Raw genomic sequence first — 21,644 nt, 5'->3', positions numbered from 1 at the left:
TTTGGCAGATCGTCTACACATTCTAATCCTTCACGATCTAATATCGTCATATCGCACACCCCTAGTTTAACCTACTTTGCTATAATGTAGCTAATGATTATTCTCATTTTTGATTAATCTGTAGATTAATTTTTCATAAATCATTTTGTCTATAAAATTGTGAGAAATATGTTAATCATTTCCCACATTCCGAGATCTGCTGTATTGTCCAACCAACAGTCCAAAACCAAAAGATATTCAGTTTATCATGTGTGACAAAGAAAAGAATCAAACCTTTTTACAAGTGAGAAGCTGCAACCATAAATGTTTTGGCAACTCTGCTTGTCTATTAGTTAATAATACAAATATTTGCAGATACATTTTCTGTCAGTTGATTAAATGATTAACCATTGCAGCTCTACTCTTAAATTTTCCCAGTCCATCCTAACTATTTTAGATGATATAATGTGTTGAGATCTTTTCAGAAACTTTAATGGAATGAGTTCAACAAAGGGAAACAACATCAGAAGCAAACTTATATTTACTCATATAAGTAACTTATATTACTGAGTCCAAGTAACTCACTGTCCACCACAGATCGCAGCCATGAGTCCCACCCAATCCCAGTCAGGACATCTAACCAGAGAAGATTTCACCGGAGACCCATTGCTTGAGGCTGTAACCCAGCCAATCTCTGTTACCCAACATTCTCCACCGGTACTGAACTTGAAGTACTAGGGGGGTTATGGAATTGCCAGTCTGCAGTCAAGAAGGCGGATACCATTTCAGCATATGCCTCCCTGCAGACTCCACTTCCTGGCCCTTACGGAGACCTGGATCACGCCAGAAAACACTGCCACTCCAGCTGCCCTCTCAACTGCCTACTCATTCTCACACTACCCGAGACAAACAGGTCGAGGAGGAGGAACTGGACTCCTCATCTCACCCACGTGGTTCTACCAGGTCCTTACCCTGGACCACCTACCCAGATCTGCATTTGAATTCCACACTGTCTCTGTCACCCTTCCTTTCAAGCTCAACATTGTGGTGATCTATTGCCCTCCCGGTCCTCTCTGCGACTTCTATGATGAGATGGACGCCCTCCTAAACTGCTCCCCTGACGATGGCACACCACTTGTCCTGGGTGACTTCAACGTCCACCTAGAGAAGTTGCGCTCATCTGAAATCATCAGCTTCTTCTCCACATTTGACCTCACACTCTCCCCCTCTCCACCCACCCACCGGGCCGGGAACCAACTTGACCTTGTCTTCACAAGGTTCTGTAGTACCTCAGCACTCTCTGTTACCCCGCTCACTGTGTCCGACCACCACTTTGTTGCTTTCTCTCTCCCCTTGAAGTCCACCACTTTTCTTGCCCCTACACCTCGCACGGTCACCACCCGCTGCAACCTGAAATCCCTCTCTCCCTCCACTCTCTCCTTAATTGTTCTCTCCTCACTACCATCCACAGAACAATTCTCTCTACTGTCCACTGAGGAAGCCTCCTCCACTCTGTTATCCTCCCTCTCCTCCTCTTTAAACGCTCTGTGTCCCCTCACCTCCCGACCAGCACGATCATCTTCCCCCCCTCCCTGGCTGTCTGAATCGCTGCAAACCAACAGGTTGGTGTTACGAGCAGCAGAGAGAAAATGGTAAAAATCACATCATCCTGATGACCTTGCTCACTACCACCACCTCCTGTCTGACTTCACATCAACTGTTTCAGCAGCCAAATCTGCCTTCTACCTGTCAAAGATCAACTCCTCTGCCTCCAACTCCAGGAAACTATTCTCCATGTTCTCTTCGCTCCTCCATTCCCCCATCCTCCAATACCCACGTTGCCACGCGCATCTCGGAATGCTAGGACAACTGTGCATCATCTCAAGCTCAACCTTAGTAAAACTAAACTCCTCTTCATCCCGGGGAAAGACTGCCCTCACATGGACCTGTCAGTCACTGTCGAGGACGTCACGGTATCGCCTTCATCGACTGTGACGAACCTGGGCATAATCCTCGACGACGGACTATCCTGCACCCCCAACATAACTGTGGTGGCCTGATCCTGCAGATTTGCCCTCTACAGCGAAGCAACTCCTGGTCCAATCGTTGGTCATCTCCCGCCTGGACTACTGCAACTTGCTCTTGGCTGGACTCCCAGCCTCTGCGACTAAACCGTTGCAACGTATCCAGAATGCTGCAGCGCGCCTCGTTTTCAATCTACCCAAATTCTCCCATGTGACCCCCCTCCTCCGTGACCTCCACTGGCTTCCTGTTGCGGCCCGCATCCGATTCAAGACCATGGTGCTGGCCTAGGCTGTCAGCGGAACTGCACCCATCTACTTCCAAACACTGGTCAGACCACACGCCCCAGCGCGAGCACTTCGCTCTACTACATCAGCTTGCTGGTTGGTACCGCCATCGCTAAGAGCAAACAAAGGCTACTCAGCAAAGTCATGACTCTGCCATCTTCTGCAAAAGACTCAAGACTCACTTGTTCAGACTTCACCTCGACCCTGCATAGCATGACTCCCTCCCCACAAAAAAATGGCCTGAGTTAAAAACAGGAATCCTTACATCTGAGTCTCAGAAATAGTTGTGAATTGGATTTATATGAAATTTTTTTATTGGGCGTGATGGTACACAGAAGTCATGGTCTGTTCATACCATGACTTCTATATACCATCACCCCCAAAAAATAAGGACCAAGATGCACATTTGTCCAGCATCTTCAATGTCTTGCCATTCACATATCCTACAAAAGAGGAGCAACACTGACAGAGTTCTCTTCGTATCCATAACTCTTTCTCGGTACAATGTCAGCTTGTTATGCTAACCTAAGCACATATTGCTAATGGCATATGGCTAAAGTTTCCAGGTCTAACTTCAATTTGTCATTATGTGCATCACTCACATTAGTGCTGTCAATCTTCCTCTATAATCTATAATATTTTTTTAATATTCGAATAATATTACATTTTTTAATGCACAAATGGATACATATTTATTATGTACCTCTCCACTGTAAGCACAGGCTTATGCATTGCCAATGCCACTATCATCATGTGATTGTTATAAAATCGGTCCCCTAGAGGGCATTCACACATTACCAATAACTTTAAACTAATAGCTTTCTTGATAAGTAATAATTAAATTTAGACACTGGTAAGCCCCTTATGTGAAGGAGGAAGGCATCCCTTCTGATAGTGTAACGTTAGGGGTTAACGTTAGCCCATTAAATGTGGGACTGTAACTTTATTGGTCATCATCTGTGACAAAAGCATTTTGTTTTCACATGTGGCCAGAAACCATCAAAACAGAGACACAAAAACCCATTTGTGGGAGCAGATCAGGAGAACTGAATGTTACGGATGACTGCTGTGCTTTTATAGAGTACAGTAATTACATACAGTAACTCAGGTTAAATATCCTTTGGCCATTTTCATCTTAATTAGGTGCTTTTGATAGCCATCCCCAAGCTTCTGGTAATCCTCAGGTTGTATGTTTAACCACTCATATTGACAGAAGCGGTGAAGTTCAACTACATTTCTTAGCTTCCTGGCACAGACTTGTTTTTTCAGCACAGTTCTCAATGGGGTTCAAGTCAGGACTTTGGAAAGGCCATTCCAAAACCTCAATTCTAGCCTGATTTAGCCATTCCTTTTTCACTTTTGATATTTGTTGGTGATCATTGTCCTGTTGGAACACCCAAGACCCAATCTTCTGGCTGATGATTTGAGGATTTCCTGAAGAATTTGGAGACTTTCCTCATTCTTCATTATTTTATTTAATTTCTTTAGAGCACCAGAAGGTTCTCCAGAAGTTTTTTTCTTTGTCCATGTGATCAGTAGCAAACTTCAGTCGAGCTTTGAGGTGCTGCGTGTGGAGCAAGGGTTTCTTTATGCATGGTAGCCTCTCAGCCCATGGCAATGCAAAACACACTTGACTGTGGACACTGACACCTGTCTTCCAGCAGCTACTAATTCATTTTTGGTTGGACCAATTTTCTCTCAGCGGCAGGTGATAGTTTGTGTTTTCTTCCTGATCTTGTCAATGTCACAACTAGGCCATGCACTTTATAAACAACAATTGTTTGCACAGTTAATCATGGGATGTCTACTGAACTTTACAGCTTTGGCTATACAAAGTTAACACAAGCCTATAGGCTACAGACAAAAATCAATATCAATCCATTGCTTTCAATTTTGTATTGGTTCAGTATTTTGTATTGGTTACAACTAAACCTTGGCTGACTCAATAATCTTGTCTTTTTTTTTAATTGACAAATTGTTTGGTCTGTCTGGTTGAGGTTCCTGCCGGAAAAAAGTTTCGCACACGCGCATATGAATGCATGTTTACGCTCAACACAATTATCTTTTCTGAGCTGCAGTTCATAAACACATCTACTGTTAGAATTTATCAAACATAAGAAATCAAGTGAACTGTATTTCAGTCTCACTTTTGTCAGGCTCACAGAACACAGCGCTCGAAGCGGCTGGCAAATAAAACGAAGACCTAGAACTACACTGACCAGCTAGGTTAGCAAGAAAGACAGACAGACAGACTTAAGAGAAATGGACTGTAAACTAAACCAGCAGCCTAACCTTATAAGTTTACCTTATAAGCTGTAAGCCTTTCTCATGTTTTTTTTCCTTTCATGACCAGAAAGATAGTTCCACCTCATTGAAGCTGAAAACATTGAACCCAGTTTGATATGAGGGAGAGGTGGCGTAATTCAAAGGGGCCTTGGACCAGAGTATGTGTGTGTGAGAGAGAGCTTGAGACTGACTGGGAGTGAAAGACACTTTTCTAACAGCAGGGTAAAACATTAGAGATCTTCAGTGCAGTCATTATGAGAAGTGAAAAATATTTTCAGGTCATTATGAGACTATGGCAGGGCAAATAAGACTTTGGTGGGCTGCCAGAGTCTAGTTAATTAATGGGAAACACTGTATCTGCTGATCATAAATATATTTTTTGCTTTCAACATAATTTGGTTTCCTTTTTCTTACTTGAATAACCGTTTAATCAGTAAAGACACAAGTTAACATCAACATCTGTTCAGTGCATTTTCCCTTTGGCCTGTAAATTATGTTCTGGACAGTTTACAATGGTTTCCACTGCAGTATTCTTGCCATAATGACATTAAATGTGTCTGTCAGTCAAGTTTATCCCAGTGATTTTCATTATAATTGCATCAGGGCAACTAAATACTCTTAATAGTCTACGAGCATGTGATTAATTAGCTGGATGATGTTAACTAGGTTAAGGGAATGACTGCTGTCGCTGATCGATAGACAAGCAGTTTGGCTCTAATTCACTGAACTTTACATGCAGACCCATGTTGGTAATCTGGCCTTTACTGCTCGTTTCACCTGAACCAGTAAGGCATCCAAATTAAAGGCGAGGAGAGAGATACAGTGCCTTGCGAAAGTATTCACCCCCTTTGGCATTTTTTCTATTTTGTTGCCTTACAACCTGGAATTTAAACGGATTTTGATTTTATGTAATAAACCTACACAAAATACTCCAATTTGTTGAAGTGAAATAAAAAAAAAACTTGTTTTAAATAATTCTAAAAAATAAAAAGTGGTGCGTGCATATGTATTCACCCCCTTTGCTATGCAGCCCCATCCATTACCTTCAGAAGCCACATAATTAGTTAAATAAGATCCACTTGTGGGCAATCTAAGTGTCACATGATCTCAGTATATATGCACCTGTTCTGACAGGCCACAGAGTCAACACCAGTGCAACACCACTGAGCAAGGGCTACCACCAAGCAAGTGACACCATGAAGACCAAGAAGCTCTCCAAACAGGTCAGAGACAAAGTTGCGGAGAAGTACAGGGTTGGGTTATAAAAAAATATCCCAAACTTTGAACATCCCATGTAGCACCATTAAATCTATTATTAGAAAAATGGAAAGATTATGCCCCTACAACAAACCTGCCAAGAGAGGGCCGCCCACCAAAACTCACGGACCGGGCAAGAAGGGCATTAATCAGCGAAGCAACCAAGAGGCCAAAGATAACCCTGAAGGAGCTGGGCAGCTCTACTGCAGAGATTGGAGTATCTGTCCATAGGACCACTTTAAGCCGTACACGCCACAGAGTTGGGCTTTATGGAAGAGTGGCCAGAAAAAAGTAATTGCTTAAAGAAAAAAATAAGGCAGCACATTTGGAGTTCACCAAAAGGCATATTGGAGACTCCCCAAACACATGGAAGAAGGTTCTCTGGTCACAGGAGACTAAAATTGAACTTTTTGGCCATCAAGGACAAAGCTATGTCTGGCGCAAACCTAACACCTCTCATCATGCTGAGAACACCATCCTGTGGGGATGTTTTTCAGCGGCAGGGACTGGTCAGAATTGAAGGAAAGATGGATGGCGCTAAATACAGAGAAATTATTGATGGAAACCTGTTTGAGTGTTCCAGAGATTTGAGACTGGGACGGAGGTTCACCTTCGTGCAGGACAATGACCCTAAGCACAATGCTAAAGCAACACTCCAGTGGTTTAAGGAGAAACAGTTAAATGTCCTGGAGTCCGGGAGTTATGCACACTCAGGTTTTCTGGGGTTTTTTTGTGTTATTTCTTCTTTGTTTCGGAATAAAAAAATATTAAAAATAAAAAATATTTTGCATCTTCAAATTTGTAGTTATGTTGTGTAAATCAAATGATACAACCCCCCAGAATTCCTTTAAATTCCAGGTTGTAAGGCAACAAAATCGAAAGAATGCCAAGGGGGGGTGAATTCTTTTGCAAGCCACTGTATGTTGAGACTCAACACTGTTAATTACAGGCATAACAGAGTCACTCTCTGCTTTTATAATTACTCCTTGCGACTGTCTTTCCCAGCTCCTTCCCTGTGTGGTTTACATGTCAGCCCCATCCCTCTTAATGACACACCACCACTGAAATAAGCTGTAAAAACTGTCAACTGCTTTTTAACACAGTTTTCCTCCCTAATGTGATTCTTTTCCCAGCAGAGATGGTTCAGGTAATGAAAGGTCCAGACCTCTGTTGCTCTTTTCACACTGACTGCAGCTGTTCACCAGCAGTCTGACACTGAACCACTCTGGGCTCATTATGCTTCCTGTCCTAATAACAACAATAACAGCTTCCACTGTATTTTTATGTCTATGTTTCAAAGCTGTGCTATAGAGTTGTCCAGCAGACAATAATGAAACAGTGACATTTGCTATCGATTTATGTCTGGTGTTCGGTGTTTCCTAGAAGTTGAGAATTTAATTGTGGTGGTTGGCATTACATTGCGTGACAGCGTGGTGTTCGCTGGGGCGTGGTATGTGACTATATGGTGGCAATGTTAGCTAGCATTATCAATGTTAGCTAGTGCACAAACTGGCAACCACTTGAGAGGGCAGATGATTCAATTTAAACAGTTCAGTTCATTAGTTCATTATCTACCGCTTTTCCGTGAGGGTCGCGGAGATGTTGCCGCTTACTGCTTTGTGGGGGTTACTGGGGCCAAATCCAGTTCTCATAGGGCGGAGGCCAGGGTATATCCCTGGACGAGTCGCCAGCTCATCGCAGGGCCCTCTGACGGCAGAGGCTGCCACACAAGGTGCCAACTGCACGCCAGGAGCAGTTTTGGGGTTCAGTATCTTGCTCAAGGATACTTCGGCATGTAGCTCAGTTCCGCCCAGGGGAGCCGGGGTTCGAACCAGCGACCTTGTGGTCACTGGTCACCTGCTCTACCCACTGAGCTACAGCCACCCCCAATTTAAACAATAGTGTTGTAACGTGAATACAATGGAAGAAGGGCGATGGAATGCCACATTTAGCGGCTGAATGTTATCAATAACACATTGAAACTGCACTGTGCCTCATATTTTCTGTTCTTTCTTTTAGGTCTAATGAATGGTGGAAGAGGCACAAGTGTCGATATGCGAACAGATGTTTAAGGGCATTTCTACATTCATTTATGGATAAATGTGGGAGTGGAAATGAAGTGTGCCCGTTTCCACAATAATTGAGATTTAAAAAAAGGATCAGGCGTACACACAGCTTTATAAATCTGAAGAAAAGACTGTGTATGCAAATTTCTGTGTTGTGCATACACAAAGTTATCTGAACAATACCCTGAAAAAAGTATTGCAAAATAGGTTCACTACATTGCTATAACTATTGGAGCTAAATACGCACTGCAAATGTAGCTCAATATAAACTAAAGGTCTACTGTTGGAACTACAAAACTTCAGTTAAATTCTTTATAATAATACTTGAGCATTGCTGGAAGAGAGCAACATAAAAGCTTACACAGTTGATTTAATGCAGTCACTAGAGCTAATTTTAAGTTGTGCTAAATTGTCTTAATTATCTCCCAACACCTGTTTCACCCACTTTTCTCCAATTGGAATACTGTGTATTTTTGAGTAGCCCAGTTTAAATGTGACATATTCCCCAATGGAGCAGAGTTAAAGGGTAAGTGTCAGGATGATTTAAAGGGACAACATGTAGTGCTGCTCTGTCAGTATTACTAATTCTTTATGTGGTGGGTTTGTTTGTGAATGAATGAGTAGTTGACTTGTGTGTGAAAGAAAAAGTGTATGCATACACTTTGTTGAGCAGTTGCAGTGAGCTCTTTGAACCTTGAGATCATGTTCAATTGCAAATATGGTTCCTTGAGTAAATGTGAAATCTCTTGATTTTTTTCTTTCCATCTCTATTAGTGCACCTCTGGTTGTGCAGTCACCACCCTGCACATATGAGAGCCACCACACAACCAGAGACATAAGTCCTGCAGCCACCAATACATTACATATTGGACATTGGAGATTTTTATTTAATCGTTAAATAATAATAGTCTTTTGTTTCCCAGCTGAGCTTCTAATCTCTGTTTAGTTATAATTATAATTATTAACATTTCATTCATTAGTCATAAGTACAACAGAACAGATATCGATTTATCTGTTAACAGTGTAGCCAAACAGACACACATTCTTTTATTAAAAATGTCAATAACTTGCCTTTTTCTATCATGCCGTGACCAACCGTGATCTGATTCCATGTTGCACAAGACAGAGGGAGTTCTCCACACAACAGCAAAGTTGGTAACCTTGCTGAGGAGTTGGACATTTAAAAAATGTAATTAAAATGTATAATTACCTGTAGAGCTGCAACAATTTATATATTAATTGACTAGTTTTAGCTTTCAGCTAAATGTGAATTATTTTAGTTTCTTTACTCCTCTATAACAGTGAACTGAATATCTTTAGGTTGTGGACAAAACAAAACATTTGAGGATGTCATCTTGGACATTGGGAAGTCAACATTTTACTATTAAATATTCTATTAACTAACTATATATATATAACTATTCAATTAATCAAGAAAGTAATGGACAGCATAATAAATAATGGTAATAATCATTTATTGCAGCCCTAATCTGGCAACACAATATGCTGAATGACCATGTCTTGTTTTGTAGACGCTTTTTTGATTAATGATCGCCTTGAGTGCTTTCCTATTACTGCTTCACAATTAAAAGCCACCCACCAGTTGAATGCTTTTAATGTTTAGCAGCAACAGTAGTAAATGTTTAGTTTGCATTAGCAGTAACTTTATACAGTTCTAATACAGAACTGTAGGGTTAGGGGTTAGTGCATTCAGGAGAGTGAAATGCATGGAATGGCTATTGCTTAAAATGTGCCAGCCATAAATAGGATAAAAAATTAGGTTTGATTTCATGATTTTCATCTTTTTTGTGCTGTTTTTTCAGTAAGATATTTTTTCCCCCAAAAATAAACACAGTTCAGAGTTGCGATTCAAAACATCAGCAGTCATCATGTGCTGATGTTTTTTTACCCATGTGCTTACTTCACATGCTTTTACTAGACAGCTGCATGTGTACCACGGATGCCATTGACCTCCTGTCACAAATGCAGACACAAAACTTGACTTGCAGTATTTAAAAATAATGCAAAACCTACAGTATACACATTAACAGTGATTCCCAGGAATGCCTTCAGTATACTCCTGTAAAATGCTTCAACTTGGCCTGTTGAAACAAACTCTCCTCAGTGCATTTCAACTACAGTGATGGATGCTACTATAAGCATTAAAACTTTGATGTGTGCATATAATTAAAAAAAGCCAAGCAAATAAAAGCCAAACACACCTTTTCCAGCAAATCCAATCCTATTTGTTAATGTTTGGGTGTAAGTACCACCTGACAGCCCTAATTCAGGGAAAGAAAGACCCTCCAAAAAGTTTGAAAAAATGTTCCAACTTGCTTCTTGACTTTTGCATATTATTATAGAACCATGCACTAAAATGTTTGAAACCATTTGCACTCTTTATATAATAAAGCTCAATAGAGCTGATAGGAGTGTTGGTTTGTCACTACACACCCATCTACCATTCCTTAATTGTTATTTTTAAAAAGTTGTGAAGTTAGTTCTGCATTTATTATCCCGTTTTTGAGAAGATCTTAAGCTAATTTCCAGGAATAAAACATGTAAATAAATTTCTGTATTTGTCATTAATAAAATCAAGTTATTTCTGTCACTGTCTGTCTGAGAAGCCTCAAAACAGAGTTGAGTGCAGTTGATTGGTTCCAACAAATCCATCTGTGTGTGTGTGTGTGTGTGTGTGTGCTTCTGTACTGCTTTGTGCATGTTTTCTCAAGACAGGGTGACTCATATTGTCTGTTTGTGTAAACCAGTGAAATCAGAGCACCATGATGTTCCAGGCTTCCAGAACATCATCTCTCAGCTCAGTGACTCATTTATCCTGACTGAGGATGAATCTATTACCCTTTTTCCACTGCTCAAACATCCCACTTAAACCCGCTAAGATCAGGCTTTTGTGTGCAAAGGGAATGTATAAAATCGGCATTTACACCCGGGTCAATTGACTCTGCAGTAGACACGGGTATTTATCACCTCGGCTGGGCTTTGATCTTAACGTAAGACCTGGGTGAACACACTAAATTCCGCTGTGCGAAGTGATGATGCGTTATCAACATTTGGTGGTGGCGCATAAATAAGGAAGGAATTGGGTGGGATGTGGTCTATTCAAGCATGTTTTATTACTGGATACAGTGTTGGAGGCGGAGCCCCGTTCATTCTTATGAAAGCTGCTCAGTGGTGTTTTGAAGCCAAAAACTTCCCGGGTATGGAAATATAAAATAATTTATCCACCGTTTTACAGCCGCTTCCTTCACAATTGGTCTATTGCTGTTTTCTCAACTGTTTCCGGTGCATTTGTGACGTGACGTGACGTGACGTGACGTGATGTGCCATTGAGACTTTAATCTGCACATTGATGTGACATTGAGACTTTAATCTGCACATTAATCAGTATGAAAACAATTACTGGTTGCAGAGTACTTGTTTCCAGGTTCGAAGAATTACCATAGTCATCAGTTTTGCAGAAACCTCAACTTTTCACTCACATTCACTTATTATTACACCCACAAATACAAACATGTAGTAGTAGAGTGCAGTTTGGGCCACATCTTTCTGTCTGAACCCGACCGAGTCAGATAGAGTAGTAACGGAGTCTGACCCGTACTCGACAGGTGTTCATTTTTTTATGTCTGAACTAAACTGTAGCCAGACACAGTTCATGTAAGCTGGAACATTGAGTTTGTACTATGCTAAGTTATTGCCGTGGGTACAGCTTGCCTTTTTTACCCTGACATGACATACATGCACAGTGTGGTGGAGTAGCATAGCTTTTATCCTGGATCTCTCCCCTCTCCTCCCTGGGGCGTACTTGCTGCCCATGATGGTCTCAAAGTCTGCTGCAATTAATCCAAAACATCTGCCTTCTTCTCCAATGCTGATGACAGTATTTATGCCATAGGCAATACGTGCAATAAAGCTGAAAAAATAACAGTTAAAAAACAAAAAAAATTGTGTGATTTGGAGGAGACATTCCTCCGGCGCCATGCGCCGCTGTTGACATAGCATTGCTTTACATTGAAGTGGAGTTACATCCAGGCAGTAACTACTTTCTTTCTTAATTTTAGTACTCTGACACTCCAAGCCTATAATAAAGAACTGCACGGTGACAGCAAAGAGCAACTGATGAAACACATTGTCCTATATTGCATGAAATCTCCTTGGCCTCTATGTTATGCTCGGCGCAAGTGTCGTTACTAGTTTTGTTCAATTTTCACACCCAGCACCCTTGTTGTGTAAATAGCAAATTTATTTGTGCCCACCTGTGCGCCTGGACGTGTTGGTCTTAAAATGAGATTTGGTCAGGTGCACTGATGGCGGATTGCTATCTTGAGGCAGCAAAAAGCTACAGCGCCTTAGAAAAGCTGGTCTAAAGTCAAAGGTGCAGTCTGTTTCCTGCTATTTAATAGCGCATTACTCAGACAGTAAGATGCGCCTACACAGGCGGGTTCACACCGCGCATAAACCCTAATTTTTTTATTTGAGAGGCTGCTTTCAATTATTTTAAACATTGTGATCCACACAGTAGGGCTGCCCCTGACCAAGGATTTTCTTGGTCGACCAGTGGTCGTCATTTAGAGCGATTAGTCGACTAATTGAAGCATATATATATATATATATATTTAAATTAAAAAAAAAATCAAAAAAAAAAATCTCCGCAGTAAAGTGGATGCGCCTGTAGAGAGATTTACACAATAAGTAAAACACAGTGAGCTGGATAATTTAGCTTCCCAGTACGCACGAATAGTCTAACACTAGCGCATATAACAATAATAAAATGTATTTATCTCTGCTTTCAAACGTTCGGGCCGCCATGGGCAGGTAGGTAGGCTACTTACATGTTTAAGGTGGTACATCATGTTCGTCGTGGAGGAGTGATAGGCGAAGTTTTTCTTGCAAAGTTTGCATGTCACCTTCTTGGGGTCATCCTTCTTCTTTTCGAAATGATCCCATATTTTAGACGTCCTTCCCGACATGGTTGGCTATTAATTGTTAACTGTCTAACCGCGATGTCGAAGGGACCTGCCGTGTTAAAAAAAAAACACTGACAGTGAGTGAGTGTCATGACTTCCTGTATCTGGCCCTTCAAATTAAAAGCCCTCCAGCCTTTTATACACAGGCCAGCTGCCAGTCACATAGATTTTGACCTAATTTTGACAAGACACGGCTCCAAATGTTTTTTTGTTTTTTTTCCTGCGACCAATCGACCAATGAAATTTTGGTCGGCTAATGATTTTTTGGTCGACCAGTGCTTGGTCGACTATTTGGGGGCAGCCCTGTCACTGTAACAAATATCATGGCACACGTCAAAAGAGTTGAGATCTCTACATACTGGCTATATACCATCGGCAAGTAAAAGGGCATTATACCTAGTTCTAACAAGTGATTACATATATAAGAGTTCTGCTATTAGCGTATTGTATTAATAATCAAATATGTTATGATTGTTGCCATGATTACAATGAAGTTAAAATGAAGCAATAATGAAGTTATACAAATGAGAAACAGTTACAAAATCGAATGAAGAGATTAATCTGACAAAAGTAATATACAAGCTGAAGTGGGGTAAAGGTCGAGAACAGTTGACCAGTACATCACCATGCTACTGGAAGCGGCTGCACGGCCTTATAAGGAAGTAAGCAAAATCTTCCTCTTAAGCAATAGATGGCCGGCTGAGAGAGTATAAAAAAATGCGACAGAGGACACGATGTTCTTCCTCTGCTCTACCTTGGATTAACCTACAAGACAGAGTATGTGAGCATCATCGTAGAATGGACTTCAAGAGATTCGCAGTTGGATCCAAGGATAACAGAGCACAAGGAGGATTAACCATTTTTACTAACCACCTGTGGATTATAATTTGGACATTGGAGTTCTTTTGTTCACTCTGCTGGCATGAAGTTTGGACTTTGAGGAAATTTGGGGACTTTGGGCGGGGTCGTGAGTTACCACAAGTCTGGTCCAGTACCTCCTGGACAGGGGTATACTCGGGATCTAACACACATTTATGCAGGAAAACTAAAAGCTGTAGTCATAAACTCTCCAAAGGAAACAGAATTAAACTTTTAGCTTCATAAATACAGATGTTTAGACAGGATCTCAGGATTTATCAGGACAGCTGCTTTACGCCAAACTATTTCACTGTATGAATCTGGATGGCGTGTCTGACCTTTCAGTGTGTTAAAGAACACAGAACATTAACATGACATAGTAACCGATCCTGTCGGCGAGTCAGGAGTGTTAAACAAAAACTTTTATCAGCTGTTCCATGCAAATGCATTTGTTAATGTAGAGATACACATATTGTTTCTGCTGCTGGAGGATCGATGCAGGTAATGTCATTAATATTTTCCTAATTAAGGACATATTTCTCCCCTCTCATCCCACCCGCTTTTGATCAGGATGATACTTTTTATGTTGTCCTGCCTGATCCACGGACTGAGAATGGCCCACTTGGCTCTAAAAGGGAATGGGAGCTGATACTCGGAATGGTTTCATCTATGTCCTGCCCAAAACACACCCATGACTAAATCAGTCTAAATTTACATTTACATTTAAGGCATTTAGCAGACGCTTTTGTCCAAAGCGACTTACAATAAGTACATTTGTCACAAGAAAGAAACCACAACATATCACCGTCGATAAAGTAAGAATGATGCTATGCGGGGTCGAGGTGAAGTCTGAACAAGTGAGTCTTGAGTCTTTTGCGGAAGATGGCAAGTGACTCTTCTGTCCTGACATTGGTTGGGAGTTCATTCCACCACTGAGGCGCCAGAACAGAGGTGCATCGTGACTTCGCTGAGCGGCCTTTGTTTGCTCTCGGCGATGGCGGTACCAGCTGGCCAGCTGATGTAGTGGAGCGAAGTGCTCGCGCTGGGGCGTGTGGTCTGACCAGTGTTTGGAGGTAGATGGGTGCAGTTCCGTTGACGGCCTTGAAGGCCAATACCATCGTCTTGGACAGGAAGCCAGTGGAGGTCACAGAGGAGGGGGGTCACATGGGAGAATTTGGGTAGATTGAAAATGAAGCGTGCTGCAGCGTTCTGGATATGTTGCAACGGTTTAGTCGCAGAGGCTGGGAGTCCAGCCAAGAGCGAGTTGCAGTAGTCCAGGTGGGAGATGACCAGCGATTGGACCAGGAGTTGGGTTGCGTCCTTTGTGAGGAAAGACTGGATCCTGCGGATGTTGTAGAGGGCAAATCTGCAGGATCGGGCCACAGCAGTGATGTTGGGGGTACAGTATAGTCTGTCGTCGAGGATTAAGCCCAGGTTCCTTGAAGTCGATGAAGGCGATACGTGACGTCCTCAACAGTGGCTGACAGGTCCATGCCAGGGCAGTCTTGCCCCGGGATGAAGAGGAGTTCAGTTTTATGAAGGTTGAGCTAGCGCAGTTGTCCAAACGGAGATATCTGCCAGACATTCCGAGATATGCGATGTAACATGGGTGTCGGAGGATGGGGGAAAAGAGAGGAACAGTTGGGTGTCGTCTGCATAACAGTGGTAAGAGAATCCATGTGATGTGATTGCATAGCCTAGTGATCTAGTGTATAGTGAAAACAGAAGGGGTCCTAGTACTGAGCCTTGAGGGACACCAGTTTCCAGAAAGCAGGGTTTGGACAAGGAGCCATTCCATATGACCTGAAGGGTGTGATTTGTCAGGTATGATGTGAACCAGGTTAGAGCAGAGTCAGCGATGCCAAGTTCGGCCAGAGTGGAGAGGAGGATTTGGTGGTTGACTGTGTCAAACGCAGCAGATAGGTCAAGGAGAAATGAGGACGGATGAGTGGGATGAGGCTCTGGCGGCATGGAGGAACTCAGTCACTGTGAGGAGGGCCGTCTCAGTGGAGTGAGCAGTCCTGAAGCCAGACTGATTGGGGTCAAGGAGGTCGTTTTGTGAAAGAAAGGAGGACAGTTAGTTGTAGGTGGCTCGTTCCAGGGTTTTTGAGAGGAATGTGTGCCATGTCAAAACTTTGCGCCCAGATTATCCGCTGTTTAAATAGCAAAATGGACTGGGACACACCCAAAACACACTAGCACCCTTTAGACCAAGCACCACAGACCTTCTAAATAGGGTCCTTTAAGTTTAAGTTTAAGTTTAAGAACATCAACTTTTTTTGAGCTCTGTGCTGTTTGGGTTTTTTTTTTTTTTTAGAAGAAATAGGAGCATTTTCACACCCACAAAAGTAAAATTAGTTACAGTTTACCTGACAAATTCAAATTCACCAGATTTGTGTCCTTTTGGGAATAGCAGGTAAGAATGATGATACACAGTCTGTGTATCATCTTTATCTAGTTATTACTTTATTTTAGGTGGTGACTGACTAACTGTTAAAGGATACAGAATTTCCCATGAAATAGCATTATTTTGCTGAATAAAATAATTATTTCTGTCTCTGTGTTTCTCTTCATGTTTTCCAGCCTTTCTCAGGTGACCAGATGGACGACTTCAGCAGTGAATTATTCAGCAGTTTCTTTGACGACCACCTATTAGAGCGACCCCTAATGGCAGACAGACCTTCGCTTTTACACATGGACATAGACAGCAGCCCAGGTCAGCTCCTCTTTTATTCTGACGGACACTTTTGTCACAGCTTCTTACAGTATTGAAATAAAAGAACACACTGTATACATATAATGAATACATTAAAATGCCTAGCACTGCAGTCAATATAAATGCACCAGGGGTTAGATCACTGTTCCTTCCAATAAAAATTCTCCAGAACCTTCTCCAAACCTCTGTCTCTCTAGCTTTGAAATGCTTGTAGGCCCAAAAATGCCAAAGTTTTGGCATCAAAGCTGCCAGAAAGATCAAAATGCAGCACTACTTGACATGGCACACATCATTTGTGACAAATTGGTGTCTCTGTCAGGGAAGCCAAGACTTCAACAAAATGACTGGAGGGAGGAACTTTATGTCTGAGGAGATAATAACTAAAAAATGTTTGCATGTAAAAAAATTGCTGTCTATATTAATCATGAATAATAATTGCATTTCACAATTGTAACTCATTACATAAATGCTAAGCTGAGTTAACACGTGCCCGTCAACTGGAAAGACTCTGCAATAAAACAGGTCTCACTGTACACGCCCAAGCCTACAAAGACCACCTGCAACAGTATAAAGAGTCCAGTCCGGTCCCGGAAACCCCAAAGAACTATTCTCCACAATAAAGAAACTCCTCAACCCTCTGGACAATGGTTCCCAATCCTTCACAATCAACAAATGCACCTCCTTCCTGTCATTCTTCCAAACAAAAATAGACACCATCTTCAACAACCAGGCCACTTCTTCATCTGTCACCCCTCCCCTGACTTACCCCCCTTTAACCTGCCAGCCCTTGTCTCAGCTCTCCCCAGGCTCCCCTACAGACCTCTCTGACCTCATGGTGGGAATGAAAACTTCCACCTTACTCCTTGACCCCATTCCCTCCAGACATGTCAAGGCCTGCCTTCCCACCCAATCCCCACTCATTATCACAACAGTAAACTCCTCCCTATCCACTGGCTCCAGCCCGTGCTCTCTCAAACTGGCTGCTGTCACCCCCATTTTCAAAAAACCTGGACTAAACCCTGACATCCCAAACAACTACAGACGAATTTCCAACCTCCCCTTTCTGCCCAAAATACTGGAACGCGCTGTTGCTTCCTGACTCGGGACCCACCTCTCAGCCAATAATCTCTACTAATCATTCCAGTACGGTGCTCGATCCAAACACAGTACTGAAAAAGCTCTGCTCAAAATAACAAACAACCTTCTCCTCTCCTCTGATACTGGCAACATCAACATTCTCATCCTGCTTGACCTCAGTACGGCTTTTGACATCATCAACCATTCCACCCTTCTCACCCGCCTTCAATCCACTTTTAATATCACCAGCACCGCCCTTTCCTGGCTCAAATCTTACCTCACTGAAAGAGACCAATTCATCAGCATCAATAACTGCAAATCCCCCACTGCTCCCCTCTCCGGAGGTGTTCCCCAAGGTTCAGTTCTCGGCCCCCTCCTCTTCATCCTGTACATGCTCCCCCTTGGACACATAATCAGCCGTCATGGACTTGAGTTCCATTGCTTCACAGACAACATCCAGCTCTACATCTCCACCAAAGAAATCACTACTGCCACTCACTCAACCCTGACAGGCTACGTCATGGAGATAAAATCCTGGCTTCAAACCAACATCCTCAAACTCAACTGTGGTAAATCAGAAATTATCATTATTGGACCTAAAACTCACACAAAATCCACCCATAACTTCTCCCTCACCATTGATGGCTCCACTGCACTCCCCTCCCCTCAGATTCTAAACCAAAAAAAAAAAAAAACATCACCAAAACAGCCTCTTTCACATCAAAGACATTGCCCGCCTCTGTCCATCCCTCTCCTTCACAGCTGCAGAAACTCTCATCCACACATTCATCACTTCCAGACTGGATTACTGCAACAGTGTCCTCTATGGACAGAGCTCTATTACAACGGAGCATGTCTTCTCATGCTGTTACTATACATATGTCTCTATTTACAGCACTGTGTCACAGTAGTTACAATCATTGGCCAGAAACTGAGCGTGACACCTATTAAAAAAATTAAAAACCAAAAAGTTGTAGTAAACACACTATCGACAAGGGATGCATCTTGGGTTGGGTCCTGTTCACATTTGAACCGATACCGGTTCTGATACCGGTACCTGGAATTCGATACCGGTACCCAACGGTATCTTTTTTCCGCACTTTAATCTCTCTCTATAATAATAATAAAAAAAAATCATTTCAGTTCCAAACAGTTAAATCATTCACTCATATTTGTAGTAACAATGCACATCACGTCTTTCAGTTTTTTTTCATAAGTATCTTGCTGTATTGCATATAAATCTGTAAAATAAAATACCTTATGAAGTAAACTGCTTTATTTAGCTGTTCCTGCTCTTCAACCTAGTGCTATAAGAATAAATATAATAGAAAACACCAAGATTTATATGTACTGCCCTTTCCTGGCATACAACGCCCTTAGAGTTGGCTGTATTTTAAACTGATTGGGAATTTTGAGTTTGGGTTTTGATCCCCCTAACCCTAGCCCAGTATGTTGGTAAGGAATTTCAGACGCAGTCAGTGGCTGAGTTTTGGGGAGACGTCACACTCTGTCTCTTTCTCTATAATGTTACTGTAGTACTACCTAAGACCTGTAAACTCACCTTAATTTGAACAATAGGTTGAGTAACCCCTTATGGTGTCAGACCAAACGTGAAGAAAGTATTTGCGTTGCGTTACTCGCGCAAGTTTGATTGTTGGATTACTAATTTTTATTCGTGTTACTCGAGTGGCACCCAGCTCGGTGAATTTCACGAGCTGGCACTGGATGATTGCAGCTGCCAGCACTACCTGAGGCTGACCGGTGCCCAGTTCTCAGCTGCGGAACTCCTGTCCATCTGTCTCTGGTGAGTGGCAGTTTCTTAATAGGTGTGTTAAAATCAATAATTATTAAGTGTGACCAGAGAGTAGACGTAGATTAAATTAATCTGTTTTACCAGATCAGTAAGAAATAGCATCAATAGGACGCAGAAATAACAACATCATAGTGCCACCTTGTAAAAAGCTTGAATTCATGCTTCGTCAGGTCTGACAGCTAGACAACAAGCAAAACAACTTTAAAAATGCTTGTTCCCTCAATGGAGTTCGGAACGTTTAGGGCTACGCAGTGCTGAGACATATTTCCATAACTTACCACTTCCTCACTCACAATCCTCCACACCAGCTCCTTTTTTGTCCTCTCTCGTTACGAGTAGATGTGTTATTGTACAGCTCTGGGTGTACTCAAATGGCCATGATTAGTGATAATTATCCTCTCCAACTGTTTTTCATGAATCTCTGGACATCAGTGACGTTAACATCATGACGTCAGTGTGAATGTCAGTGCTGATAGGCAAAATCCTCACTTGAGTTCAGTTCAGTTAAAATCAGTTAAATACCCCAAAAAATTCACAGTTCGCGGGTAATTTTAAGTTGTAAAGAAGAGTCTTTTCATGTCGTCAGTCGACAAAAGGGGTTTGGCCCCTGTGCAACAAGGTAAAATAGCTTAACAAAACTCCTTCCACAGTATAAATCAGACCAGCACTACCTTTCTACACGCTGATTTCATTTTTCATGCCAACTGCATATCATTAGGGTGATGCCGTGCAAATGCTCAAATTGGCCACATGGTGGCGCTATTACAAATGCAATTTTTGAAAGGTCAAAGCCCAAGCACAGTAAGTCAGATCGACTTGAAATTGGACACAATTCCAGCTCAAAGTGCTTTATAAAAAAGTCGAGGGGTGCAAAGGGACCATCATGATGCACTTTGTGCTAATTAGCATAAACTGAAAAACAGTAAAGTGACACCTACTTTGTCAAATGTGATTCAGTCAACACCAAATTGGGTATATAACATCCTGGGACTTATGCCGTGTTTTCACTAGCACTTCTGGAAGAGCCAAACCAAGCTGCGCCGACTTGCTTTTCCATTATCAGTTTTACTGTGCAGAGTTGAGCCGCGCCTGCCCCACCTCCAAGCGGGTTGTGGTGACCACTCGCAACTGTAGCCCACCTGTAAAAGCACCGTTTCTCCCAAACAAGTGTTTTCAAATCGATACTCAACTCATGTCTGACGGCAGCTGCAGCCAGCTCCCTCTGCTTGCTGGAAAAGGTCACCACCATCTCTTTGGTCTTCTCCGTGTTTAACTACAGGGCCAATTTATCACACCACTCCACAAACTCATGCAGCACTGAGCTGTGGTGATGTGAGGGGCCTGAGAGCAGGGACAGGAGAACTGTGTCATCCGCGTACTTAACCAGATGACAGTCTGGATGGGTGGACCTGCAGTCATTGGTGTAAAGAAGAGCAGAAGTCAGAGGGCGCAGCCCTGAGGGGAACCTGTAGAGGTGACCGAGATGTCCGAGAAGGTGTTATTGACCAGCACCCTCTGTGATCTATTGGTCAGGAAGTCTGTAATCCACAGGATCAGATGGTCGTTCAGTTGGAAGCGGGTGAAGAGTTTCTCTGCTAGGATCTGAGTCTTGCTGTGGTGTTGGGGCGTCCCAGGTGTTTGTGTACCATGTCCATGATGAGTGTTTTGGCATCATCAACCCTTCCGCCTGCACGGTACGCGAACTGGAGAGGGTCCATCAGTGGGTCAGTTACCGTGATGATGTGTCTCTTTATGACCCTCTCCATAACCTTCATCACGAGAGAGGTGAGAGCCACAGGCCTAAGGTCTTTCAGAGCTTTGACTGAGCTTTTCTTGGGGATGGGGACCACTGTGGAGTGCTTCCATAGCTGGGGAACTGTGCCGCTGTCCATAGATCATTGAAACAGGAGCTGAAACACGCCCCCCAGCTGCTCTGCACAGCACCGCAGGACACGGCCACTGATGTTGTCTGGGCCAGGTGCTGTGTTCTCCTTGGTCCTCCTGAGGGCTCTCACCACCTCCCTCCGTGTTGAAGGAGAATTCAGCTGCTGCAGGCTTGAGGGAGGAGATGATTGCTTCTAGCAATTTTCTTGAAAAAAAGGAGGTGAGATCGTTGGAGAGGGATGCTGGGCTGCTGCCGGCCACCTGGATTGTCCTGTGGGTGGAGGAAGCAGTGTTCACAGCGGCCATGTTCTTAATCCCCTGCCAAGCTGAGCGGAGGCTCCCTCGTGTAAAATTTCCCTCCACCTTGTTCTTATACTTCAGCTTGGCATTTTTTATGGTGCGCTTTACCTCTCT

At 42.7% G+C, this 21,644-nt stretch overlaps 1 protein-coding gene across 1 annotated transcript in view; it reads left to right on the top strand.

The window, feature by feature from the left end:
- The window catches only part of creb3l1 (cAMP responsive element binding protein 3-like 1), an 84,929-nt gene that overhangs the window by 12,168 nt on the left and 51,117 nt on the right, over positions 1–21,644 (top strand). Inside the window, exon 2 of the mRNA XM_073462477.1 lies at positions 16,324–16,456. Coding sequence (XP_073318578.1) covers positions 16,324–16,456 — 133 coding nt within the window. The remainder of the gene's footprint in view (positions 1–16,323; positions 16,457–21,644) is intronic.

The sequence above is a fragment of the Pagrus major genome, chromosome 24, assembly GCF_040436345.1.
Source record: "Pagrus major chromosome 24, Pma_NU_1.0".
NCBI classification, from domain to species: domain Eukaryota; kingdom Metazoa; phylum Chordata; class Actinopteri; order Spariformes; family Sparidae; genus Pagrus; species Pagrus major.
The sequence above is the reverse complement of the archived record's forward strand: the minus strand, read 5'-3'. Positions and strand labels throughout refer to the sequence as shown.